A 19257-nucleotide genomic window follows, 5' to 3' on the forward strand; every position below is an offset into this window, starting at 1 on the left:
CCTCTGGACTGATTTGGTTTTCAATTTGCTCCTGGCAGCATTCACATGACACTCACTGCTCAAGGCCACAAGATATTATCCATCAACTTTCCAAGTTAATTGTAAAAATTCTCATTCTTCACAAGGCAGCAGAAATCTTTGGCATGCTCTTAGAATTGCTATCTGCCCAGAAAACATTGCCTTGAGAACACCATCCATATATGTTTCATGACCTCACTCCATAGCAACATGGATTTGAATTATCAATGTGGTTTTGATTTATTCCCTTCTGAGTATGAGGTCTGTTTATAGAAACATGGAATTTTCTTACGAAATGAAGCTTTTGTTCCAGAATCATGAAATGTGAAATGGGTAAGATTGGAAGGGAGTGGATCATCTGATCTAACCTCCCTGTTCAAGGAGGGTCATCCAAGAGCATATGGCACATGACTGCCATATGCTGACTGAGATATTGAAGAACAGGCAGTTCTTGAATACCTTCAATGAGGGAGACTCCACAGCCTCTCTGAGCAGCCTCTTTCAGAGCAAGTAGGAGAGAAGTCCTCCCTAATATTCAGGTGAAAATTACTGTGCATTAATTTCTGCTCATTGCATCTTGTCCTATTGTTTGGCACTAAGCAGACTCTTAACACCCTCCCTTTCAGATACCCAGATATATTGATGAGATCCCCTCTGTCATCTCTCCTCAAGGATGAACAGGCCCAGCTCCCTCAGCCTTTCAACAACTCCAGGAGCTCCTTGTCTTTCTTGACATGAGGAGCCCAGAGCAGGACACAGAGCTCCAGATGTGCCTCACCAGGCGCTCTAGATGTGCCTCACCAGGCACTCACTCCAGATGTGCCTCACGAGGGCTGAGCAGGGCATGCTGCTGGCCCATGGACAATTTGTCATCCACCAGGACCCCCTGCTCCTTTTCCACACAGCTGCTGCCCAGCAGGTCAGCCTGTACTGGTGCATGGGCTTGTTCCTCCCCAGGTGCAAGACCCTGCATTTCCCTCTGTTGAATTTGACACAGTTCTCTGTCCATCTCTCCAGCCTGTTGAGGTCCCTCTGAAGGGATGCACAGCACTCTGGGGCCATTTCTCCCATCTTTGTGTCATCAGCAAACATGCTGAGGGGGCATCTGCACCTTGGTCCAAGTCATTGATGAGTAAGTTACACAATACTGGGACCAGTATTGAACCTTGGGGTACACCAGCAGTGACAGGCCTACAGCCAGACCCTCTGCCAATGATTTCAGTTCTCTGGGATTGAGGTGAGGCTGATTGTTAAGCAGTTTCCTGGGTCCTCCTTCTTTCACTTGAAGATTCGGATGACATTTGCTTCCTTTCAGCATTTGGGAACCTGTCCTGATCACCAAGACCTTTCAAAGACGTTTGCAAACAGCCTAGCTTTGGTGTCTGCCAACTCTTTCAGCACTCATGGATGCATCTTGTCAAGGCCCATGAACTTGTGGATGTCAAGTTTGTCTAAGGGTTCTCTCACCCAGTCGTGCTTGAGCAAGGAACCCAGCCTTCTTTTACCCTGGGCAGCTGGGACAAAGATTCCTGGGGCTGGTCATGTCAGGGAAGACCAATGCAAAGAAGATGCTCAGTAGCTCTGCCTCTTCTGTGTCTTCAGCTACAAGGGCCTCCTCCTCCACTTAGTAATGGGCCACGTGATCCTTAGTTTTCCTTTTGTTATGGATAAGCCTTTGTATAAGCCTTTCTTGTTGTCCTTCACATCCTTGTCCAGATTTAATTCCGGATGGGCCTTGGCCTTCCTTGTTTCAATCCTACTTCCTCTGATCACCTCTCTATATGCATGCCAAGTGACCTGACCCTGCTTCAATCTCCTGTATTGGTATTTCCTGCTCATGCTTGACAGGAATTCTTTATTCATTCACACAGGTCTTTTGACTGCTTTGCCTGATTCCTTTCTCAATGGAATTCATCATTCTTGAGCCTGGAGAAAGTGGTCCTTGAACATCAACCAGCCCTCTTAGATCCCTCTTCCCTGCAGAGCCAATTCCCATGGGATTTTTCCAAGAGATCCCTAAAGAGGGTAATGTGAGCTCACCTGAATACCATGGTTGCAATTTTACTTGCTGCCTTGTGTCCTCTTTATCTAGTATTGACTTCCACAATCACATGATCCCTGCAGCCAAGGTGGCTCCCAACCTTCACACTTCCACCAAGACTTCCCTGTTTGTTAGTATGAGGTCAAGCAACATGCCACTCCTTGGGGAATCCTCTACTACCTGTTTCAGAAAGTTGTAATTAATGCTTTCCAGGAGTCTCCTGGACCGTTTGTGCTGTGTTGCTTCTCCAGCAGATGTCAAGGTAGGTAAAGTCCCTCACAAGAACCAGTGTTGTGACTTTGAGGCTGCTTCAAGCTGTCTACAGAAAACCTCGTCCACTTTTTATTCCTCATCAGCTGGCCTGTAGCAAACACCCACAACAGTGTCACCCTTAGGAGTAATCCCCTTTATCCTGACTCATAAGTTCTCGACTTACTCCTACCCCAAGTCAGAGCTGAATACATTCCAAGTGTTGCCTCACACAGGACAACTCTGTCGCCATGTCCTTCCTGGTCCTCTCTATCCTAAGCAGTGTGTAGCCCTCCATGACAACATTCCAGCCACGTGAGCTATCCTACAACATCTCCACCAGCACACTGAGATCAATATTGCAATTGATATTGATTAATTTTATTGATCATCAATATTAATTTAGGTGATTCTTATGTCATTAACACTTAGGGACATAACGTTTCCAGCATCAACACGTGATAAATCAGTGAGATTTCTATTGCATAACACTAACTTATTTTACCAACTTATTTGCGTCTTCAGTGAGTAACTTGGTTTGGTTAAATAAAACTATTTTTAAAAGTGAATTTCTTGCAGGTTCTCTATAAAATAAACTTTGAACTCAACACCCTGCAACCCTCCTGTGGAATGATTCTCATTTTTCTGCATTGTAAGACTGCAATGGAACAGAAGCAATACTGAGGCTGAAGAAGTAAAAGAAACAAGTAAAGGAAATAGCTCCATTACAAAAAACCATCAGTCTCCAGTGCAACTAACTTCACAGAGATTTGTTCTTCATATGACTACCACAGTAAGTCCTCCTACCACAAGTCATGCTCTACCAGCAGCTGCCAATGTCAAAAAGAATGTAGTGAAAAGAGCAGAAATTATCAGCAGAGCAAAAAGCAGATCCCTGAGGCCCTCTGATGGCACCACCTTCTCTTCAAATGTGTCAAAAAAATGGAATAACTCAGCTACAAATATCCACATAATGTCTTTAGCAACATTTGGAACAACAGGTGACTTTTCTGAAGTGAACAAAATTGCTGAGCTACATCTCCTTCCACAGTGACACCAAGTTATTCCACAGTCATCAATACCACCCCTGGGGCTTCAGTGCTCCGAGTGATAACTCTTCAGTCAAACCCACCATGTTATTCCCCCATCAGTATCATTCGCACATGACCCATGGTGAAGCAGGACAATCCTACCCCAAATTTCAACTCTATTCAGCAGACAACAAAGATAAATCATAATTCCAGCAACCCTCCTACTGCATCACCAAAAGATGCCAATGAAGGTAAGGATCTAACTAAAATCCAAATGGTTTAATAAAATTATAATGCTGAAATAAAACCCTTTTTTAAATCGAACTGGAGGCTTTATAAGACATGTGAACTTACAACTTATGTAGTACAGACTAAAACTAAAGCTCACCCAAAATAAAACATGTACTTTCAAATTATTTATACTTTAATTAATTATTTAACGCTTCCAGAGTGGGAGAACCTAGTGAAAACAGGTATTGTCTATTTTCACTGGAACGGATCTTCAAAGCAGATGTGTATAAATTAGATGTAAAATATACAGCACATCAACTTATTAAAGTTCAGAAATTTTTGTGACCAAAAATGACTTCTTATAAACAAAGTTCCAAAGGAATTACTCATTGTGCGTTTAATTACCAAGTTAAGTATGCGTGGGAAAACAATGGAACATAAAATTGTCATTGCACTTTTCTGCTGTTCTGAATCAGGTCTTCAGAAAAAGAAAAGATTAGAAAGGCACAGTAATTTTTTGCATTAATTAGCTTTCAAGCTTTTAACACAGGACTGAAAGTACAGTTTGTACTAAGAACTGAAGGATCATCAGACTTTCATGTTTCCCATCATAGTTAATACATAGCTAATAATTACAAGGCACCTGATTTTTAGCTAACATCAATTGAAAAGGAATGAGAGTTGGAGAGCGCGTTCACTTCCAAGAAAAACTGAGTATCTTGAAGAGAGGTTTTATGAAAATTGAGGGAAAATCTTGAAGAAATGCATTTATTCTGCTAATTAAACAGGTGCATGAAGCATTACTGAATTTTTAACTTTGCACACATAGAAACTGAAATTCAGAGGCTGCAATTTTAACTGCTGTCTTAAATGCTTACAAATAATTGCATTCAAAGAATGATTACTGTTTTTTGTTTAATTAAAAAATAGTTGTGATTCCGTAATTAATCCTGAAACCTTTGTATTTGATTAAAAACTCATTTAGCGGCTTTTTTATTTTTCCTAAATCTCCTTTATTCCTCCAAACTTCAAGGATGGAGATGTCTGTTTTCATTTACAAAGGCAGACAGTTTCTGCAGATAGGCTGGTTTACTTATAGCTTGCAAAGTGTTTCAGACTCTTGCTGAAAGTCTCACTCACTGGTTTTATAGATTTATTATTCCCGTTCAACTGTTTAATCTTTGCTTCTTTTTCTCACAGACAAAAACAACAAAGAAGTAATAGCTGGCATCTCTGCAGGACCATTTTGGGATCTGTATTAATTGGCCTGGTTGGATATTTTATATGTGCTACAAAGAGGCCTGAGTCATTTTCCCCCAGAAAATTCCTATTTCCCACAGAAAACTTCCTATGCTGACACAAGGAGTGACCCAGGTAAGGAACAGCACAAGCGTTTGCCGCGGGAGCTATACACAGACATGAACGGAGACGGGGCAATCCAAACCAGTGTCATGAGCTATTTATTCAGCACATCAGTCTCAGTACATTGTTAGGACAATGGAGACAGATTATGTTAACAGCTCTCTGATCCAAAGGGAATGCAAAGGGGGTGTTACATTACATCATAGCATAAAGCTATCTTAGCCTAGGTTTCAGCCAATCACACATAGAGCAAAACATACTGACAAAAAATCTATCCAATCATATGAAACACATGTAACAGTAGTTAACACTTATAAAGACCTATTTTCTAACACAATGGCTCGTTCATGAGAGACAAAGCACAGAGACTCATTCATACTAACCTTCTAAAGGTATACATTAAATTACCTTGTTGCAACCTATGAAGGCACATTACAAAAGTCTATTGTGCTATTTCTCACGTCTGCTCTACTGCTTAGAAAACTTTTTGCTGTATTAGCAATGTTCACAAGTCTGCTGTCTGAAGCCTGCCTTTTTAACCACTTTCTCAAAACCCTCTAATTTTATGAATCCCAACAGTGTTTTGCATAAGTGTTGCTTATTTCTGCACAGGGCTGCTTAAATTGTCTTGTCTTACTGAATTATTAGGATATAATTGACTCCAGCCAAACTAGCTTTCAACTGACATTAATTTATTATTTAAAAATTTTAGCTTAACTAATATGTCTTTTAACTCTGTATCTCGTCCTTACAAGTTCTTTCTTTAAGCTCTGAAACATAAGGAAAATAGTATCTAGTATCAGTGAACATGTTCAAAGAATTGTGGGCAAATTTAAAACTATAGCTCAAAAAGCTCTCCCAAACCAAAGAAAATCTAAACTCTTTAGTCATCCAATGTCAGTTACAAAATTAGGGATGAAGCTACATCTGTTTTCAGAAGTAAAACTATTTTTAAGAGGTTTAAAAAGATGACAGCTTTTGTCTTCTCTGTGAGTATGTAAAAATGAGTACTGAAGTGCAATCACAGTCCAAACATCTGTATCATGTTTCTGGTCCTTATTTTTAAATATTTAAACAATTACTGAGAGGCCAAACACACCTTTTTTCTCACAGAAAATAAAATCAAAATAAATTTTGGCAATACGCCCTTTCCAGCTTAAAAGCAAGAGCTGAAAGCTGCCAGAACATCAGATTAGGAAGCAGCTTTGAAAGCTGACCACCCATGGGAGTGCTGAATGGGTGTTGCTAGAAGGACATGAGTTATCTTCAAAAATAATGAATCAAGGCATTCATCTCTTTGTCTCCCCTATGTCAGAAAGCAGTTAACTGGACTTACATGTGATACATGTGAGGAACTGCTGAATTAAACTATGAGGTATCCAGCAGATAGTGATTCAAATCTTTCAAGCCATATATTAAAAAAAAATTATGTTATTCCCTCAGTTCTTCAGTAAGACAACTCCCTTGAACCATATGAGAAGAGTCAGAGCTGCCTCATAGCAGACAAGACAGAGGAAGACAAATGCAGGGTGCCCATCTGATGGCATTCCAACTGCTGACATCACACCATCCCACCCCTCATTGCAATGCTTGCTTCAGATTATATTCCTGCCTGTTATCTACATCCCTTTCATTTTTTCCAGAACATGCTGGCCATTGTTACCTTACAGCCATTACTGAAGTGAAACTATTCCATCCTAATATAATTTCTATCTGAAAAATGACTCAGGTCATTATTTTCCCCGATTTACATCTGTACCTTCTTCAGTGAATGTGCCAAGATTGATTAGGTTTACTTGGAATATTTAATTTGGATTACTTGAGGTTTGCTGGGGAGAATGGAATTACTAAGTAAAATGAGCTACATCTAACCTTTGACTAGATGACACTGATTTACTATCACTATCAATGGGAAAAAAGACGACAAGCTTCTATTCCTCTGTCAGCTAGATCTGTTGTCTGAATTGCAGGCTAGATCTGTAGAAATAATTTAAAGCATATCAGTACAGATTAGATAGAAGAAATACTTAACAAGAGAGGAAAGGATATATATATCCTATACCTACATACATAGGTATCCCAAAAAGCATGGTCCAGTTCTGCCCAGCTAAAGAGTAAAATTATTGGCAACATAAAGCAAATAATTGCATAGCTGATCTGCTTGCAATTACCAGACGTGTCTAAATAGAAAGAAAGGATATGTAAAAGAAACAATTGTAAAGGCACAGAATAAACAAAATAAAGTGCAGAGAAAACTACCCATGAGGGATATGTCCTGGTTATTATGCTCTGCTAAAACACTTTAATTAGTGTGGAGACTGTGGATCACACTGATGGAATGGAATTATCTCACTGTCTGTGAATGATGCCATGAGGTTTTATTCAATATGTGAGTAAATTACATGCACATACACCCCAGAGAGAAACTATGTCAGTCAAACTGAATATGAGCAAAACAGGTATTTATTTTAAATATCAAAGATTTCAGCCCATATATGCATTTTTGCCTTTTTTTTTGAGTTCAGTCATAAAAACAGCATTATTTCCCATCAGTGCCAGGACCTGATTTCTAACATGCAGCATGTTTGGTAGTACATAGTATGCAGCATGTTTGGTAGCAGACTGAAAATCTGAGACAGATTCACCTATATTACACGAGAATATCAGCCTGATGCTTGAAATGAAGAAATATGTAATGGTCAGCTTTCACATTCCTTAGCCCATATAATACCATCTTCCCTGTGGTAAAGCAGTGTCATACAAGCAAATTCCTCGTCACACTTGAATCTTGGCCTCAGATGAAAATGGAAGGAGCTCTCTTGAAGGAGAACTTACAGATGAAGAGATGCTAAGAAGCTATCTCTGTTGTCTGCACTGCTAACTATATAATTAAATGCACTGTATTTTAGGAATTTTACCAAGAAATAATTAATAATGGGAAGACAGTAATAGCAAGATTAGCAGTAAATGAAGAAGCATGAGTGAGGAAATTAATCAAAGTGTGCCCGTTAGTTGTAGCATGTTAACTTTTAACAACCCAATCATAATTTTTGCACGTATGAGGATGTGCTTCTGTTCTCCATGTAACTATTTGATGTTTTGCTGTTGTTTGTACATTGTTACTTGCTTTTACCATGCCAGCCTCCAAAATCTGCGACATTTGCTCTTACTTTAAGTTAGAGTCATTAATACTTATTCATACACATTACATAAATAAAGATGTTGTGTACCATTTCATTCAAAACTGTGAAACTCTGGCTTGAATGCAGACAGCTCTGTGTATGTGAACTAGGGCTATTTTCTCAGTGTTTATACAGACAAACATGTTTATTGGTAGAACCAATTATCTCTGGTTCTGTCTTCTTCCCTATTTCCCAGCAGCAAAATCCTCTTAGCTGCAGTGAAAACTAATTCTACTGAGGATTTAATGCTGGGCCCGTTAAATCTGTCTTTTGAGGCACTATTACACTGAGAGTCAGGACTGTTTTTGTAACTCCTGCTCAGCAGTGTCCTCTGTGGATGCACCCCTGCTTGGCTTTGTGCTGCACAACACAATGTGTGCAATGGCAGTGGGAACAAAACAAGAGATTCAGACTGAGAATTTCAATGGAAACACCTTAACTGCAGTAAGCACTTAACCTCACACATTTCCTATACCTTCCTCTAATTAGTTTCCATAAAACCATTCTCATTTATTCTGTAAGAATCCTCTACAAGATGTGTTTTTGATATTGGTGCAAGATCAGTAACACAACCCACATGTTTTCCTCTAAAAGGACTTTGTCCTAAATAATATAAAATTCAGGCTTAAAGACATTTAAGACCCTAAAGAAAATCATTACATTAGGCGTTTATATACATACATTTGCATAAAAGGTGTTAGCCATTACTAGCATGGAAATCTAAGTTAATGAAAATGAAAAAAATTTGTTTATGGCGCAAAATAATAATCCTTCTTTAACTTTTATCCAGAGCTATAATCTCCTTTGTCAAGTAATCATACAAAAAGGTCAGGTGAACAAAAAAAAAAAAAAACCACCAAAACCCAAAAACAAACCAGGAAAAAATGTACTTACCCCAAATTGCCATGAAAATTGCAAAGAAGACAGTCCCTCCATTATCAAACAAATGTGTAACCTGAATAAAAAAATGAACACATCAGGAAAAAATAATCGTGCCATCTCATCTTTTGCCCCAAATAGTCCCAGAGTACATAACTGGCATCAGAAACCAAAAGCTAAGCTTTCTCATAACTAGTTCTACTAGCATGTTTCTTCTACCAAGGTTTGTCAATGTCACACTCTGACTGCCAGTGTAATTTGAAATCTGCTGTTCCAGACTATTACTTCACGCATCACCCGTCATTTTGTTTCACACACACTGAGCTGTTTTGTCCATGTCCAGACAGACTAAAATTTCATCCAGAATTCTTGTCATATGGTAGGTCAAACGTAATCTCAACCATTTCTATTTTAAGGTTTTTATGAGCTAAAAAACCTCTTCACTTTTCTCCATCTGCATACTTACTGTCTCTTGATTCCATTTTGTTCTTCTACCTAGGTATTTTGCAATTCCTGGTGTGATTATTTAAGTTTGAAGAATAGATTCTTGCAGCAAGATATTTAATTGTATAAAATCCTCACATTAGTTTGACAGACCAAAGCAGGAACAAAAATTCAAATAGAAAGTAAGCAAAGGAAACAGAGTAACAAGATAGTTACAGAGAAGAGTAAGAAAAATCTTACAAAAAGTTTAATTATTAAGTCCTCACAGAGGAATTAATAAGTTGATGAAAATAATATTAATTTATTTATAAGGAAATTCTCACAGAAAGGAATTTTAGAAAAACCCCAGATCACTTTAGAGCACTCCCTCATTAGAAAGATGCATTGCAAAGGCTGAAAACATCATCTGTAGAGAAACAACATGATTTTTAGGAAACTTGGCAGAAACAAGGGCAGCTATTTTACAACCACAATCATCCTGATTGCAATAACACAATAATTACCTTGGCATATATGCAGCTTTCGTTGAGTTTTTGTAGTGTGCAATTGCGTTCACACATAGGGCACATAACGGTTTCATTTGCCTCGCAGATCTCTTTGCTTTAGTATGAGTGAGGAAAATAAAGGTTATAAAAACACTTCTAGCATTCACAAGGTTTTCTGAGTTATGCCATTTATATTCTCTGTTTGTCAACAGTGTGTGCACCACAAAGCTGAGCAAATAAAATAAATTAAAAGTGAATATTTGGCTTGGAAAGTCTAATCCCAAATCAGGAACCCGAACACTATGGGCCGTAGAGTAGCATACAATATTTCTAGGTATCATGTTACACTTCTCACACTAGCAAATTCTCTCCCAAATATCTCAAACAGAAAAACAAAAAATTGCTCAATATCCTTCAAATGCATTTACAGCCTATTTTTCTAAGTTATTATAAGATACCAAACATTCAGAGGATAGACAACACTGGTACATCTACATTGATCTCAGTCAAATGGCATCATTTGTATGTAATTGAGCAAAGAAGAAAGACACTATGACAAGAGGCAAAAGTCAGTATGAAAGGGGGATATTTGCTCCCTTTTGGTGGTACCCTTCCTTCTTCTCCATTTCCAACTTGCCCATGGCAGCCAGAGAGAGGAGCTACAGAGAGAATCTTCTTATACACAGAGGGCAGAGACTCATAGCCCTGTGCTGAGCTGAGATGGGCTCCTGACATAGGCTGATACATATATATATATATATCTTACATGTGTATATATATATATATATATATATACATAGCCAACTGCTAGCAGACCCTGAGCATGGAGCAGAGGCAGGCACTTAGACAAGTCATAAGACAAACTAATTCTTAGATGTGACATCATTCTGCATCATCCTCAAATTACTGCTGCACAAAACCTATGGCTGGCATGGTTTGGTTCTATGGCAGTACATACTCCTGTATTTGCTTATTACTTCTCTATTGAAACTGTGCTGGATATCTGGGGAAAAAAAAAATTATAGCTTCCTGCCTGCAGCCACTAGAGGTGGGCTGATGGCAGCTTCCTGCACCTGAAGGGTGAAGGCACATCAGTGAAGAAAGTATCCTTCTGCAAAACTGATTTGATCATCTCTTAAATTCAAATTTTGTAGTACATAAGACAGACAAAAAGTAGGGCTTTGTGATGGAATTTATCATACTTAAATCAACACATTCTAACAGCCATGGATTTCTCTTAACAGGCATAATAAACCTGTTTCACACGAAACAGTGATCAGCAGAAAATATTGAATCTGGGGCAACACGCCAGTTCTGACATTGCCATAATGCCCCAAAATTGTGTTTCAATTTCTAATTTCCACTGGGTTTCCTGTGTTTACATTTTTTTAAGATAGCATATCCAGTTCTGTTTCTGCCAGATTGCTGTTGAACACTGCATTTGTGTATGGTGGTAGTTGAAGTGCTTAAAATCAAATGATAGATTTTAATACTCTTACAGATGCTTATCTAGAATTTTCTTTAGAAGAATGCAGAAACACCAGATAAATAATCTCTCAGTTCCAGACTACAGCAAGAATAAGAACAGGTGTGCAAGTCCATCTACCTGCTAATGAATGACACCTGTCTGTTCTAGGTACAAAGTTCCTGTCTAATCCTTACTTACACCTTCCAGGCTAAGTAAAAAAAAATCTGGCAAGGACATGGCAACAATATCTGTTATCAGTGGCCTTTAGAAATGCGTAAGTACACAAGGTGATACAGAAAACGTCTACATACATTTTATCAGCCAGGCATAATCAACGTGAGTCACACATTTCACAGCTGCTCTTACTAACAAAGTTGTAGCAATGCACTGACAGGACAGTGCTGTGCCATGACTGACCAGAAGGACTGCACACATTCACACAACCAAAGGCAGGTAGCACCTTCTCCACAGAATTAACACATCCAGATTATAGATGTGGGGCTGCCACAGAGCACCTGGTTAGGACTTCTGCCATAACACATCCTCTGACAGGATTGTGAAATTAACACTGGCTAATGATAACTATAATAAATAAATTAATATTCACCTTCCCTTGCAGGCATACAGAGCTTATATGAGGGTTTACCTAACTTTGAGTCTCTTGTTTTTCACACAGAGCACAGAGGCCTGGGGCACACTGGCACTCTGTGTAGCACAGCACAACACTGAGGTACCTCAGGATGAGACCCTATAGAACCAGCCCCACAGGAACACACTCAAATGTTCTTTGTCTGTGTTTTCTCTGCAGCTACTAAACAGCAGCCAAAGGAAAAAACTGAGGGCAGAAATCCTCAAAAGCCAGCCTACCTCTGTGCTCATTTACAACACCCTGCAACCTTCAGCAAGGAAGATAGCTGCATTTTTCTGTTAAAAATTAGTCATACCTGCAAGTCTTCCTGGGAGAAGCATATGACACACAGGAGGTGATTGCCTGTTCTATTCTGTGCTGGCGCAGCCTCACCTTGAAAATGGTGTGCAGCTTTGGGAGCCACATTACAACAAAGATAGAAAGCTCTTAAGACAGTCTCCAAAAGAGGGCCACAAAGATGGTGAAAGGCCTAGAGGGGAAGCCATATGAGGAGCAGCTGAAAACATTTGGCTCGTTCAGCCTGGTAAATAGGACACTGAGGGGAGATCTCACAGCAGTCTAACAGCTGGAATCTAACAGCTTCCTCTCCTTCTGGTGACCAGTGACAGGACCAGAGCAAACACATGAAGCTGTGTCAAAGGAGCTATAGGTTAGATGTTAGAAAAAGGTTTTTCAATCACAGGGCAGCTGGGAACTGGAACAGACTCCCCAGGAAAGTGGTCACAGTACCAAGATTGACAGAGTTCAAAAAAGAATGTGAACAATGATCTCAGGCACGTGGTGGGATTGTTGGGGCAGTCCTATGCAGCCCCAGGAGATGAACTTCAATGATCCTTGTGAATCCCTTCAAATCCAGGATATTCTATGATTCTACGGTATAAAAACACGTAATAGCTTACAGTTTGAAAGAATGAAATTATTAGAAATTTTGTTCTTTCTCTCAGGGAGTTGCCAATGACACACCTTTCTCTTCCACAAGGAAGAAATACTAAGCTATACCTTGATAGTAGTAGATTATGGCCCCTTGTTCCCTCTTTGTTGGAACTATGTCATTGTACATGTGACAAATACAAGATTGACAGTTCAACAGCTGTGGTCCCTGTGCTCAAAGAATAGGCTGATCCTCGACTTTACAACCACTGCATTTTGAAGGCATTTATGATGAAAAACAATCATTATACAGTATCTTAAAGATAGCATAATTTCCTGGCTGTTAAGTTCATTGCATTTAACTGTATTTGATGTGGTTTGAATTAGTACAGTTTCTAAGGAGTTTGCTGTACAAAGCAAGCTTAAAAAAAAGTGTTCATTACAGCACTGTAGAATACAATAACTCACTGTGAAACAGAAGTTAAAGAAAACTCCTTAGATAAAACTTGAATATGGTCTTGCTCAAAGCCAGAGAAACAGTATTTTTTATGAAATCTGACTCCAAGTATACATACAGCCTAAGCACCCAAACTGCTTGGAGCAACAGCTGCAATTGTAAGAACAGATACTTATACTGTCTGATAACAGCTAATGGAATACTTTGCAGTACAGTGGATCCTCAGAGAGTCCCCAGAAGTACAGTCAGCACTTGAGCACCCTCATCACAATATCAAAACTGACACAGAACCCTTCCCAGAGCAAAATCACAAAAGTGAGAAACTTGAAACTTGGTTCATTTTATGTGGTTGCAATCTCCCTGAAGCTAAGTCTCCTGGCTGCAAGTTACATTGATACAGATAAGAATTTTGTTAGAGTCCAAGTTTGCCACTATTAATGAAGAAGAGAAAAAAGACATAGGTCAAATTTGAAGTTTAATAACTGTACTACACTCTGGAAGTTATAGGAAGATGGAGGTAATGAGGGAATATGGCTGGTTTTTCACCCATTAGCCTTAATTAGATCAACAACTACTGCAGTATCAGCAACATGAGCATTGGTTCTTACAGACTGGTCTGTTTTTCCTTAGTGGGAATCACTGCAATGCAGTGATAAGGATGGCCACTGCCAGCAGTACACATTTTACTTGATGCAAAACAAATGTACTAAGTGCAAATAGTTGACTCAAAGCCCCAGTATTCTATTTTGGTTATTCTTACATTATTACCATATCTGCAAAACATTTAAAAGTACAGCAATCTAAGTTGTGCCAGACTGTTCTTAATTAGCAATAGGCTGTTACATATTATTAAATAGAATTTTACCTTACTTGGCTGGAATCCATTGTAAATAATCCATAGAGGAAAACAAAGAGCCCAACCAGGGCGGCAGGAATAAGCATTCCAGTATACCATCCCAGCCAGGCAAAATACAGTCCAATTTTTTCACCAAAGTATCGCCTACATGAAAAGGAAACACATATATTGTTTAAAACTAAATTTTCTGATGACTTCTCTCTATCTCTACTGTCACAGCAGTAGCAGAATAATTCTAACAAGGAACTATCATTACAAGTTTCTGGTAAAATCGTCACTTTGCCAAACAGTTTTTTTTCAGGCTAGCGTAATATTTTAGTGACACTAACTCCAGATTTATGAGAACAAGATAACTGCAGTGCCCCTGTAATTGCGATGTTCTTGCAATGACTAAGTAGATGGACAAGTAGCAACATTATTAAACATAGGATAGACAGACAAATGGATGTACATAGATAGAAAAAATCTGGAAAAGGATAAGCTAAGTTAGTATGACTTAAGTATTCAATTTAAAGTCATTTATGATAGATAATTATACATAGATAATATCACATATTTCCAACTATACTAGTGAAAACAATGCTCTGAAAACACAAGCTGAAGACAACTTCAATTCTTCAAAACTTGGGTATCAATTGCCAGAACACATGAAATAGCAGTGATCAGAAAGTTAATCAAGGACGAAACAGCATAAAATTGCCCCGTGGCACATGCTTAGCTCCACCAATAACCAGTTATGACTCAGATCAGGAATAAAAACTTACAGCAAGGAAAATTAATTACTGGTATGCAATGTCAGAGGGGGAAACTGTGAAACTCAAACATCATCATTATTTAACTTAAATTATATGTATTTCTCTATTTTACATTTGGTAACCTCTGACACTAAGTCTAATACGTAAAATAAGAGTTATTTAAATCCACATGGAAAAGTTAAAATTCAGTTGCATTTTAAGTCCTCTGCATCTGGTAACTCTGACTGTCCATGTGGATAAGAGTCCGCTTTCAAAGGTGCTCTCACAAGGGGCAAGTGTCTCTGATCAGCAGACCACATTACGGGTTTGTATTTTAAGTTTCACACTGCACATCTTGAGCAGTTGGAACTACATCTTCTTTAAGAAGACTCATTTGAAATTAACCTACAAAAGACCATCCAAAATAAGCAACTTCAAGAACTCCAGCCTTACCCAATAATAGGGAATATATAAATGTTATAGGAAAGCACAAGGAATTTATGAATATAGTTAGCACACTGTTGCCAGGCTTTTTGTACCAGAGAAAATCTTCAAAGTACTCATACCTGATTAAATCAAGAGGTTGGTATTTGTACCACATTCCCCACCGTGCCCAGCGCTCATACAAGAGGTGTCTGTGATTCTGTGCTCCGTGTGTTTTGATGGGATGCCTGCTTTTGTGGCTTCCCTGCAAAAAAACCACAAAGATATGTAAGTACATTACCAGGCACTATGGAAAATGTATACGTTTCTTAGGTATTTCTGATTATAATTTTAATAGAAATGTTCCTTATATTTAATAAATAGGTCTCTTATTCTGGGCACATCTGGAACATGTTATCAGGAGCTAAGTAAGGCAAGTCTGACATAGGAGGCAGGGTTACATACACTTCTGAAATGGTCAGTTTCTCTAATAGTTAATGACTGAAACATATTAATACAACTTTAAAGAAGTACTCAGCTCTGTTTTTATTTCACTAATAGATCCTACTTGTATGCTTTACCTATTTAAATTTTGCAAGAAATACTTGTAGTATATTTTTATTTCTTCTATAATTTTTTTAACATTTCTAGTATGTCTGCTTTCTTCTCTCAGACATTTTTTATCACTTTCTTTCACTACTGTTGAAGGTATAGAAAAGTATATTCTTTCTGTGATGAAGGATCACAGATGAAAAGTATATACTTTCTAAGATGAAGGAAACAGAATTGGCATTATTTTGAAGCTACATAGGACTCTCAAGGCATTAAAAGCAAAACAGAGGCAGTCTTATCCAAAAGGAGTCCTTCCAGGCCATGTCTGACATTTGTAGACCACCTAAGAGACTAAAAGAATAGCCTCATGCTTGGCAGTCAAAAGGTATCACACAGATCTGCTAGAATCATCCTGAGCAGAATGTCTTGCATTTGTAATTTTGCTCCAATTCTGAAGCAGGACATATACCTTACTTGAACTTTTTCCCCAAAAAGCTTCCATCACTCAGCAGTGGAAAAGTAAATATTTCATCAACTGTTGACTGCAAGTGAGCCAAGTAATTCTCTTGTGAGGAGAGCAGAGTTCTCCAGCACCCAACTCAGTTAGTGATCAGGTAGATTCTTGACCCTGTCAGATGCAGGTCACTAAGCAATTTAGATTTTATCAGGTATTTGAAATCTTGAGCACTCCTCAAAGTTCAAAGAACATCATCAACTTGTTGCAATCTGCTGACCCTCTGACTTAAGAATGAGTTAAAACCAAAGCTAAACACAGCAAAAAGTCCAAGTCTACTCCTTTCTCTTTAGTGTCAGGACAGCAGCATACCAAAGATGCCAACACTGAGTGCGACCTTTGCAGAATTTAGGAACACCCAGGAAGAGCACATCAACTTATTCTCACGGCAGGCTGGATAAATAACAGCAAAGTATTACCCAGAATTACATGTTTTCATTTTTTTTCCTGATTCTTTCTGCACTGTTATACCTAAAAGAGTTAAACAGCATTCCCACTGGGATTGAATTTTCACTCTTATTTGTACATGTGGAAAAGGGAAAAAAATAAATTGAGTGTTCCATCAGTAGTCCTTAGCATCAGTCAAGAAGCAATTAAGGTAAGAGTGGCTTTAAACTATGATTTCACTAATTTTAACTGAGATGTGGAAACAGTAGCTTATGCCATAACAAAGGAACATGTAAAATGGATATGACAGCACAGCTTTGATGCCAGAGAAAGCTTCACAGGTTTTTATGGTAGTACAGCCAGCTTTTCCCTGAAGTCAGTAAAGCACAGCTGAAGCATTAACAATGATGTTACATTATTTATCTAAAATACTCCTTCTCTGACTTCCTAGTAATTAATTATTAAAACTGAAGTATTTAATAATTAAAAAAATACTCTCAGCCATTTGTAAAGCCTTTGAAATATGAAACCAAGTCACAATATTCAGCTGAAACACCCAGAGTTCAGAGCCGCAACCACCATGTTCCTGAGTGTGGAATTTGCAGACAACCCCAACAAGGGAAGAGATGAGTATCTTGACTCCATGTTTCAGAAGGCTTTATTATTATATTATAGATATTAAAAGAAAATCATATATTAAAACGATACTAAAGAAAGAGAGAGGAGACCTCAGAAGGTTATCAAGGCAGGAATGAATAATAAAATCTTGTGATTGCTCACAGCCTTATCAAAGCTGACTGCCATTGATCATCAAGTAAAAGCAATTCACATGCTGGGTAAACAATTCTCCAAATCACATTCCAAAGTAGCAAAACATGGAGAAGCTGTAGCTTCCCAGCTTCTCAGGAGAAAAGATCCTAGCGAAAGGATTTTTCAGAAAATATGTCTGTGACACCTGAGAGCATTTCAAGGACTGAAATGTGTGGTTTGCTTCTTCTTTTGAACATAAGAGAGTTTTCTCAAAACCCTCTTAAGTCAAACACAGGTTTTTAGTTAATTTTGTGGGTTTCCAGTCTTCAGTAGAGTTTTGAACTAGTGGAAAAAGCATTGTCAAGTGTAGCAGTGTGGGGTTTAGATGGTGGTTGGTGCTACCTCTATCTCATTGCCCAGTGAACATCTCCTGTGGAAAAGCTGCTTGGGGCGCATTCAGGCAAGGCAGCCAAGTCCACAACCCACACTCACCACAGCTGGCCCAGCCAAGAGAGGCAGGAGGGCCTTCTGTAGGGTCAGTTCCAGCAAGGTTCATTTTAGCACACCGAAGAGGAACCAGGGACAAAAGACCAACCAGGTGCTCCGCACAAGGCTATTATGGGGGGGCCTATGGGGGTGCTACCAAGGGAAGAAGGGGCTGGTCACAGCGGTATCCCAGCCACAGAGGAAACAGGGAAAGGAGAAACCAGGGGAAGTTGGGACAAATGGGGATGGGAACTGAGATGGATCAGTGTTGTGCAAGACCCAATGGGGAAGTCTTTTCCCTCTGTCCAGGTCCAGACTCTATGGTAAGTCTCTCCAGGGGAGAGCCCTGGAGATTTCCTTGAGAGGGAAAGATCTTGAGAATTCCACAACTCCTCTGGTTTTTTCTTACTATGAAGACTTCCCCAATGGACATCTGCAGACACTTCACAGGGAAACACGAGTAAAACAATAAAAACCAAATCCAACTCCTTCAACAGCCTGAATAGTCTTTTTGAGAACCATCTCTAAAGAACAGTCTCAGTGTGTATTAGAAATTACCCAGAAGTATTCTGAAAATAGTAAACAGGAAATAATTACGCAGTCTCCCTAACTGTGATCAAGTGGCCAAGCTATTAGAAAAACAAATCCTTTTGTAGGTGGCAAGTAAAAATAATTTAATACAACTAATTGGAACAATTTGGAACAACTGACACTCGCCTTAAGAACTCAACAGGAAATGTAGAGTTCATAAAAACCAGAAAATAATTATAATATCCTAGTCAAACCAGAAAATGTTCCAGGATGTTATTATAATATCCAAATTATCCAAAATTTGGAAAATTTTAAAAGCCAATATCAAAGTAAAAGCTATAAATAAAAGAAGCATCGACAAATTACAATATGAAATGAAAAGTTTGCAGGACAGAATTAAAGTAAGATCCCAAACCACTAGTGGAAGCTTTAATCTAAATATGAAACTAAAAATCAAATTAACCAGGTTACCTCATGTGGTGGAAATGCTGCTTCATATGTGCCATTATTTAGTAACCTATTAATACCTAAAAAAAACAAAAAGCATTAGCTCTGATATCAATTTTTCATACACATTTTTCAAGTCACATTTGGAGAATGTAATTTAGTGTTAAATGATAAGAATGCTGCTGAAGATGACAATCAATAACCCCACCAA

The 19257-nt window shown here is 38.6% G+C and overlaps 1 protein-coding gene and 1 pseudogene across 5 annotated transcripts in view; one reads left to right on the forward strand and one right to left on the reverse strand.

Annotated features, from left to right (window-relative positions):
- The window catches only part of ANO3 (anoctamin 3), a 92044-nt gene that overhangs the window by 21631 nt on the left and 51156 nt on the right, over window positions 1–19257 (reverse strand). For all 5 annotated transcript variants that reach the window (XM_026796598.2, XM_005492319.4, XM_074543762.1 and 2 more), the window contains 5 exons: window positions 19071–19126; window positions 15523–15644; window positions 14232–14366; window positions 9941–10037; window positions 9009–9069 (listed from right to left, as the gene is read on the reverse strand). In XM_026796598.2, coding sequence (XP_026652399.2) covers window positions 9009–9069; window positions 9941–10037; window positions 14232–14366; window positions 15523–15644; window positions 19071–19126 — 471 coding nt within the window. The remainder of the gene's footprint in view (window positions 1–9008; window positions 9070–9940; window positions 10038–14231; window positions 14367–15522; window positions 15645–19070; window positions 19127–19257) is intronic.
- LOC141729239 (uncharacterized) lies at window positions 1747–6612 on the forward strand (annotated as a pseudogene).

The sequence above is a fragment of the Zonotrichia albicollis genome, chromosome 6 (genome assembly GCF_047830755.1).
Source record: "Zonotrichia albicollis isolate bZonAlb1 chromosome 6, bZonAlb1.hap1, whole genome shotgun sequence".
In the NCBI taxonomy this organism is placed as follows: Eukaryota; Metazoa; Chordata; class Aves; order Passeriformes; family Passerellidae; genus Zonotrichia; species Zonotrichia albicollis.